The sequence below is a fragment of the Leptonychotes weddellii genome, chromosome 12 (genome assembly GCF_054177405.1).
Source record: "Leptonychotes weddellii isolate Sample4059 chromosome 12, ASM5417740v2, whole genome shotgun sequence".
Lineage (NCBI taxonomy): Eukaryota > Metazoa > Chordata > Mammalia > Carnivora > Phocidae > Leptonychotes > Leptonychotes weddellii.
Window position 1 is genome coordinate 77689852 of NC_138380.1, and position 9098 is coordinate 77698949.

The 9098-nt window shown below is 37.8% G+C and overlaps 1 protein-coding gene across 1 annotated transcript; it reads left to right on the forward strand.

Moving 5' to 3' along the window:
* The first annotated feature begins 5977 nt into the window (after positions 1–5977).
* Positions 5978–9092, forward strand: LOC145716593 (ubiquitin carboxyl-terminal hydrolase 28-like). Its single transcript, XM_081800664.1, is given in 3 exon segments — positions 5978–7048; positions 7051–7208; positions 7389–9092. Coding segments are annotated over 3 exon segments (2868 nt in total). The 5' UTR covers positions 5978–6025; the 3' UTR covers positions 9076–9092.
* Positions 9093–9098: the final 6 nt, after the last annotated feature.

A 9098-nucleotide genomic window follows, 5' to 3' on the forward strand; every position in this document is an offset into this window, starting at 1 on the left:
TATTTTAGTCACGTTGACTTCATAGTTAACTCTACTATGAAAATAATATGCTTTCATAATTAGGCGTGTGCAAAGAGCATTTGCTACAAGACTTCATTACAAAGCTGCTAAAACAGTGAACACTGGAAAAAAGCAAAATGTCCATAAATAAGTAATTTATTAAATACATTATAGTACAGCCATATAATAGGATACTATCCAGATGATGATGTAGACAGATGTTTATTAGAAAACATTTAAAATGTAATGTTAGGTTTTAAAACAAAGCTAGATTATAAAATGGAATGCATGGTAGAGCCCCAAGTAGTAAAAATAAAATTGAACACATACATACATCTGAAGAGATATACCCAAAGATACTTACTATTCTTATTTCTGGGAAAAGGAACATGTGGGTGTGTGCAAACAGGAGTAAGTGTTGGTGTGAAGGTGTGTGTGGACATACACAGGTATTCGCTTAGCTGTAGTTGTAAATACTTTCTTCAATAAATATTACTTGCCTAACCAGAAAATAAAATGAATTTAAACATTTAAAAGGAAATAGTATTCACTGTCAACTTTAAATGTGAAGAACAGTCTGTTTGTAGCATACATTTGTCTACTGTCATTCTTTTTGTTTTTTTAAAGATTTTATTTATCTTTTAATAAGAGAGAGAGACAGCGAGAGAGGGAACACAAGCAGGGGGAGGGGCAGAGGGAGAAGCAGGCTCCCCACGGAGCAGGGAGCCTGTTGCGGGGCTCGGGGCTCGATCCCAGGACCCTGGGATCATGACCTGAGCTGAAGACAGATGCTTAACAACTGAGTCACCCAGGCGCCCCTATTGTCATTCTTTTAAATTCTAAGTCCAAATAAAGGCATTTTACATTCTGACCCAAACATGAAATACAGAAAGCCAAAAAAATTTAACTTGACATTTTTACTAAAAACCAAACTCAGAAGAGAGAATGTCTAAAAGAAACAGTTGACAGGAAAAAAGTATATATATATATATTCCAAACAAACCTTGGGATTAGAAAGTAAGTAAAAAAAAAAATGTCTGATTTGGAGTTGCCAAAGTGCACTATATAGAACTGAAGTTACAGAGTACTCCTTGAGAGAAAATTGATTCCCTTTGATCTATAAAGAAGTCATCTTGTCACTCTCCAAATGAACCATTTAGAAATCTCCCCCTGCTGTTGATTTGTATGGGTATTCTGATTTCACAACATATATGAGACCCATTATATTAAATAAAGAAACCTGTGTTTTAATAGCAAAGTATAAATTAAAAAGTTATGAATTATTTGCCTTGAACTGATGACAGCACATTTATACTCTCAGTTTCTTCTAATAGGCTTTTATTTTTCCTAAAGTCCATAAATATTGCTTTAATTTATTATACCCAAGATCTTTAAGTGGAGACAAACACTAAACACCTTCTATTTGATAAGTTCTAATGATATATAGATAATACAGATTCAATTCTTCATCTACCATCTATCTATACAACACAGAAACCTCTGTAGAGCTATCCTTTTGAAGATACATTTAAAAATTTCCCCAATGTGGTATTTATTATAAATTAGAAGGTCTTAAAAATACCAAATATTTCCCAAAAAGCAAATATTTCATTGTAACATTTTAGAATTAAATGTTACCATTTAAAATGCCTGAAGATATTTACTTAGATTTCTTTATCAAAATATATTAATAACATTTCATTTTAACAACAGAAAATAATGAAAGTCATAGTTGGCATAATACTTATAAGACTTGATGTTTTCACCTAATAAAATTGTAGGTACATTTTTCCATTCCATCTTTCCCTCCCCCACAGGAAATGATTCCATGCCAAATCCCTTAAATTCCTCTTTTGAAGTTTAAAATTAATTCCCATGGTTGCTCTTCTATAATCCCCCATCTTTTAAAAAATGCAAAATATGCTTATACTTTTTGAGAAATCAGATGAAATCCCAAATATCCTATATGAGTATGTGCTATGCTTTTAAAAAGTAAGCCCACATGCTCATTCTCAAAAGCTCATTCATCAAGGAGTCTAATTCTGTAATTAATACGAACAAGGTAACAATTTGCTTTAAGTGTCCACTCATAATGTTAAATCAATGTTAAATTATAAAGAACTTCCATGGAAATACATAAGACACACACACTGATTCTAAATGAAATTCATTATGAGCAGCTCTATTATACTGAATAGCAAATGAATTCTTAATAATGAGGCACTTGATGTGTAATCCAGAACTGGGGTTGACAAGAAAGCCACTTAGCTTCACTTTCTAATAATATTACAGCAAGTAACTGATACGGCACATATATTTTTCAATTTGGAAGGAAAACTTGAAAGAAAATTATGTTTTACCAAACCTTTTTAATACAGCCTGTTTCCTTCACAGACTTGTCAAGGGTTCTGTTCTCTTTTATAAGCTCATCTTGCCCTCACCATCAGAAGTCCATAACAACAGATGCTAGAATAATTAAAAACCTATCACTATAGACTCTTCCATCACATCACAGACTAGGAAAATGAAGGCGGTTTATGGGTGTCCTTGTCTCACTTTATCCACCCCTTTGTGGTTGATGTGTAGGCTTTAATGTGCATCCTTGCACCTCTCCTCCGGCAGGAAGCCTGTCTCTGGGGATCACTTGCAGAAAATAGGACACTGAGTCCATAATTAAAGTAATCTCTTTCCAGGCAGATGCTGCAGTTGGCTCTGTTATCACATATTACAAAAGGCATCTTGAGGGCTATAAAATGTGCAGCAAATAGCTTTGGAGATGAGAAACAGCAATTTTTCATCTAATTTTGATCCACAGACATGTAAGCACTGTATTGCTACTTTTTGGTTTTGAGCCAAATAACTATTATGGTGTTAAGATGAGCCGGGCAGTAACCAAAATTAAAGAATACTTTAGCTTTTATCCTCAAAGTGAGAAAAGCTCTTTTGTAACCATCTTTGCACTTAGCAAATAAGGATGCCATCTCAAATATGAGCATTAATGCCTGCAGGCGGATTTAGAAGAAAGGCTTATGTAGCTTAGCTTTACAGCCTTACTTTCAATATATTTGCTTAAGTTAAAACCAGAGGTTGATTAAGGGACCTACCATCTTGGCTCCTTTGCAACCACAGCGAACATTTTTAATTAGAAGCATTTCTACTGTTTATCATTTGTATAATATTTTTGGACATTGCTCTTTTGAAATATATGTCAGCCCAGATAACTAATAAGCTCATATTATTCCTAATCCCTTCTCTAAATACTAATAGTGGGAACAAATGGAGAACATTTGACAAACACAAGTCCAGCTTAGGACTTGTCAATGTGGGTAACCAAACCTGACCTCAATATTGTGAAGTGCTAAAATGGAAGAGGAAATAATTTTAATATTTATTTCTCAGTGCTATTAAATAAGACAACTTTTGAAAATGCAGTGATGTAATGTTAAAAAGGTTACCTTAAAATTCCAGAAAATATGTGGTTTAAATTTATTTCCTGAAACTGCATTTATTTAAAAAAATTTTAACAGCAAAGTTTTACATGAACTTAAGCCTTTCAATTAAAAAAATACTATCGATAATATTAAACTTTATATTTTATGTTAGTCTAAATAACATTCAAAAACAGGAGATATCTTATTTAGCTTAATTAACAATAGAAATATTGTATTCCACATGTTTAAGATGTCAGAATTATTATTTAGAAGGATTTACATATCACTTGAATTATTAGAGAAAAATTAATTGCAAATCAGAATTTTAAGTTATTGATAAAGTTTTGTTAAATGACCAAATTGTTATTTCCAGAATGCCTAAAATGTTATAATATAAAGCCAGCCATCATCAGTGCAATATCTGGAGGTTTAAATAGCAGAATATAAGTCCTAATTCTCTAATACAGTCTTGGTACATTTGTGCATTCTTGCAATTTTTCATTTATGTATGCATGCATTCATTCATCCATTCAAGAAATAATTTTTTTGAGGTTTAATATATTTTTATTAGCATATAATGTATTATTTGTTTCAGGGGTACAGGTAAGAAATAATTTTTAAAGAATTTTTGTCCAAATAATTTTATAATACTATTGCATTTGAAATATTAGAAAATACATGGGGCGCCTGGGTGGCTCAGTCAGTAAAGCATCTGCCTTCGGCTCAGGTCATGATCCCAGGGTCCTGGGATCGAGCCCCACATCGGGCTCCCTGCTCGGCGGGAAGCCTGCTTCTCCCTCTCCCACTCCCCCTGCTTGTGTTCCTGCTCTCGCTGTGTCTCTCTCTATCAAATAAATAAAATCTTTAAAAAAAAAAAAAAAGAAAGAAATATTAGAAAATACGTACTCAGTATCTTGTCACCTCAAAGGTAGTTTTCAATTTTGCATTTTTCCTTCAGTTTTACCTATATGAATGTTATTTTGTCCTTAGGAATTACCTCTAATATTTATCTCTAATATTATTATGTTTTGCTTATTTTGTCTGGAATTAATATAGTGGCACGGACTTCCTTTTTGTTAGAATTTGCCTGGTATATCTTTTCCTGTCTCTTTACTTTCAATGTTTTTGTGCCATTATGTTTAGGTTTGTCTCTTGGAAGAACATTGCTAGATTTTTAAAATTACATTTTGAAAGTCAAAGTGTATTAACTGGTGAATTTAATCTGTTCATATTATTGTAAATATATACATGCAGTTGACCTTTGAACAGCATGGGTTTGAACTGTGCAGGTCCACTTATAGGGGCATTTTTTTTTTTTTTTTGGTAAATAAAATAAAGTGCTGTAAATGTTTTTTCTCTTCCTTATGATTTTCTTAATGACATTTTCTTTTCTCTGGCTTACTTTATTGTAAGAATGCAGGATTTAATACATATACAAAATATGTGTTAATCAACTGTTTATGTTATCAGTAAGGCTTCTGATCAACACTAAGCTATTAGTTAAGTTCTGGGGGAATCAAAAGTTATATGCAGATTTTATATGCAGATTTCAATCATGCAGGGGGTTGGTGCTTTGTTTGAGGGTCAACTATATACTTATTTATCAGTTAGGCATGAAAATTTATATATCATGTGTTGTTTGAGGGTCAACTATATATACTTATCTTACATTTTATACTTCTATGCTTTTGAAGGTAACCTTTTTTCCTTTCTTTGGAGGGATTAAGTTTTCTTTCATCTTTTCTCCAATCCTTCCCCTGTTTTGGAAGTTATACTTCTATTTCAGTTCTACACATTTATGTTTTTAACTACATCTACAACTTTCTTTCAGAATAATTTAAGGACCTTAGAAAACTTTAATACTGACTTCTCTCCTTCTTCCAATTCACACTCATGTTGCTTAGTATTTCAGTTATTCTTTGCCTTTAAATTCTATCTGAAAATAGTTATTGGTGTATATTTTGTATATAAATTTATTTACATAACCAAAGCTTATTTGGAATCTCTAACAAACTTGCTAATTATTATTAACTCTTGTATCACAATATTAAAGCACATCTTTTAAAAGCTTGCTTTAAAAATCGTCTGTTTCTGTGTGTGGTAAAAATGTGGTAAAAATATCAAGTCTCTTTTTTTTAATGTCTTTATTTTGTTTTTCATGCCTAACTGATAATTTATCTAGGTACAGAATTCTAGGTTGACAATGCATTTCCTCCACGACTTTGAAGATACTGTTCCATTGTCTCCTGACATCCCTTGTTGCTGATGAGAAAGCCACTACCAGACTAAAATGACAGGAAATCTATATTTTATCTTTGGTTGCCTCTGAGATTTTTCTCTTTGATACTCTGAAGGTTCACCATGATCTGATTCAATGCTAACTTTATTTATGTTGCTTAGATAGAAAAGACTCATGTCTTCCTTAGTTCTAGAAAATTCCCCACCATTATCTCTTCAAATAGGTTTGTCTTCATTCTTTCTATTCTCTCCTTCTAAAACTTTTTTTTTTTTAAGATTTTATTTATTTCGTCTCTGCGAGGCTGGGCTGGCGGCGGCGGCGGGAGCCGGATGATCCGCGGAGGGGCGCCGCGGCCATGACTGCAGAGCTGCAGCAGGAGGACATGGCTGGAGCAGCCGACCGACACGGCTCGACCTGCCAAATGCTGTTAAACCAACTAAGAGAAATCACAGGCATTCAGGACCCTTCCTTTCTTCATGAAGCTCTGAAGGCCAGTAATGGTGACATCACCCAGGCAGTCAGCCTTCTCACCGAGGAAAGAGTTAAAGAGCCCAGTCAAGACACTGTTGCTACAGAACCATCTGAAGTAGAGGGCAGCGCTGCCAACAAAGAAGTTTTAGCAAAAGTGATAGACCTTACCCATGATAACAAAGATGATCTTCAAGCTGCCATTGCTTTGAGCCTACTGGAATCCCCCAAAATTCAAGCTGATGGGAGAGATCTGAACAGGATGCACGAGGCAGCCTCTGCAGAAACGAAACGCTCCAAGAGAAAACGCTGTGAAGTCTGGGGAGAAAATCCCAATCCTAACGACTGGAGGAGAGTCGATGGGTGGCCCGTTGGGCTGAAGAATGTTAGCAATACATGTTGGTTTAGTGCTGTTATTCAGTCTCTCTTTCAACTGCCTGAATTTCGAAGACTTGTCCTCAGCTATAGTCTACCGCAGAATGTGCTTGAAAACTGTCTGAGTCACACGGAAAAGAGAAATATTGTGTTTATGCAAGAGCTTCAGTATTTGTTTGCTCTGATGATGGGATCAAATCGCAAATTTGTAGACCCTTCAGCAGCCCTGGATCTCTTAAAGGGAGCATTCCGATCACCTAAGGAACAGCAGCAAGATGTGAGTGAATTCACACACAAGCTCCTGGATTGGCTAGAGGATGCATTCCAGCTAGCTGTGAGTGTGAACAATCCCAGGAACAAATCTGAAAATCCAGTGGTGCAGCTTTTCTACGGTACTTTCCTCACTGAAGGGGTTCGTGAAGGAAAGCCCTTTTGCAACAATGAGACCTTCGGCCAGTATCCCCTTCAGCATTGGTTTACAAAGCTACCTCCAGTGTTGACCTTTGAACTCTCAAGATTCGAGTTCAATCAGTCCCCTCTGGTCAGCCAGAGAAAATTCACAATAAGCTGGAATTTCCTCAGATCATTTATATGGACAGGTACATGTACAAGAGCAAAGAGCTTATTCGAAGTAAGAGAGAGTGTATTCGAAAGTTGAAGGAGGAAATAAAAGTTCTGCAGCAAAAACTGGAAAGGTACGTGAAGTACGGCTCAGGCCCAGCTCGGTTTCCACTCCCGGACATGCTGAAATACGTTATCGAATTTGCCAGTACAAAACCTGTCCCAGAAAGGGCCACGTCTCAAAGCGATGCGCACATGACGTTACCGCTTTCTTCAGCACACTGCCCAGTTTCTGACCCGGCATCCAAGGAAAGTACAAGTAAAGAAAGCTCTTCTCAGGATGTTGAAGGTACCTTTTCTTCTGAAGATTCTCTACCCAAATCTAAGGCAATGAATAAGCCACTTGCATCTTCCCGGTCTTCAATGGAAATGCCTGCACAGCCAGCTCCTCGAACCGTCACAGACGAGGAGATAAACTTTGTTAAGATCTGTCTTCAGAGGTGGAGGAGTGAGATCGAACAAGATATACAAGATTTAAAGAATTGTATTGCAAGCACCACCCAGACTATTGAGCAGATGTATTGTGACCCTCTCCTTCGTCAGGTGCCTTATCACTTGCATGCTGTTCTTGTTCATGAAGGGCAAGCAAACGCTGGACACTACTGGGCCTATATCTATAATCAACCCCGACAAGTCTGGCTCAAGTACAATGACATCTCTGTTACTGAATCTTCCTGGGAAGAACTTGAAAGAGATTCTTACGGGGGCCTGAGAAATGTTAGTGCTTACTGTCTGATGTACATTAACGACCAGCTACCGCACTTCAATGCAGAGGTAGCCCCAAGCGAATCAGATCAGATGTTAGGAGAAGTGGATGCCCTGTCTGTTGAACTGAAGCATTACATTCAGGAAGATAACTGGACGTTTGAGCAGGAAGTCGAGGAGTGGGAAGAAGAGCAGTCTTGCAAAATCCCTCAAATGGAATCCTCCACGAGCTCAGCATCCCAGGATTTCTCTCCATCCCCAGAGCCTTCAGCAACCGCCTCGCACGGGGTCCGCTGCTTGGCGTCGGAGCACGCTGTGATTGTCAAGGAGCAGACGGCGCAGGCCATTGCGAACAGCGCGCACGCCTATGAGAGGAGTGTCATGGAGGCGGCGCTGAGCGAGGCGTTCCATGAAGAATACTCCAGGCTCCACCGGCTTGCCAAAGAGACGCCCGCTTCACACAGTGACCCTCGGCTCCAGCACGTGCTGGTCTACTTTTTCCAAAATGAAGCGCCCAAAAGAGAAGTAGAACGGACCCTCCTGGAACAGTTTGCAGATAAAAATCTTAGCTATGATGAAAGATCCATCAGCATCATGAAGGTGGCTCAAGCTAAACTGAAGGAGATTGGTCCAGATGACATGAATATGGAGGAGTACAAGAAGTGGCACGAAGATTATAGTTTGTTTCGAAAGGTGTCTGTGTATCTCCTCACAGGCCTGGAACTCTACCAAAAAGGAAAGTACCAAGAGGCACTCTCCTACCTGGTCTATGCCTACCAGAGCAATGCCGCTCTGCTAATGAAGGGGCCCCGCCGCGGGGTGAAGGAATCGGTCATCGCTTTGTACCGAAGAAAATGCCTTCTGGAGCTGAATGCCAAAGCAGCTTCTCTCTTTGAAACAAACGATGACCACTCTGTAACTGAGGGCATTAATGTGATGAATGAGTTGATCATTCCCTGCATTCACCTTATCATTAATAATGACATCTCCAAGGATGACCTCCATGCCATCGAGATCATGAGAAACCATTGGTGCTCTTACCTTGGGCAAGATATCGCTGAAAATCTACAGCTGTGCTTAGGAGAGTTTCTACCCAGGCTTCTGGATCCTTCTGCAGAAATCATTGTCCTGAAGGAGCCTCTGACCATTCGGCCCAATTCTCCCTATGACCTTTGTAGCCGATTTGCAGCTGTCATGGAGTCAATTCAGGGGGTTTCCACTGTGACAGTGAAATAAGCCCCCACACGGTCAAGGCCCAG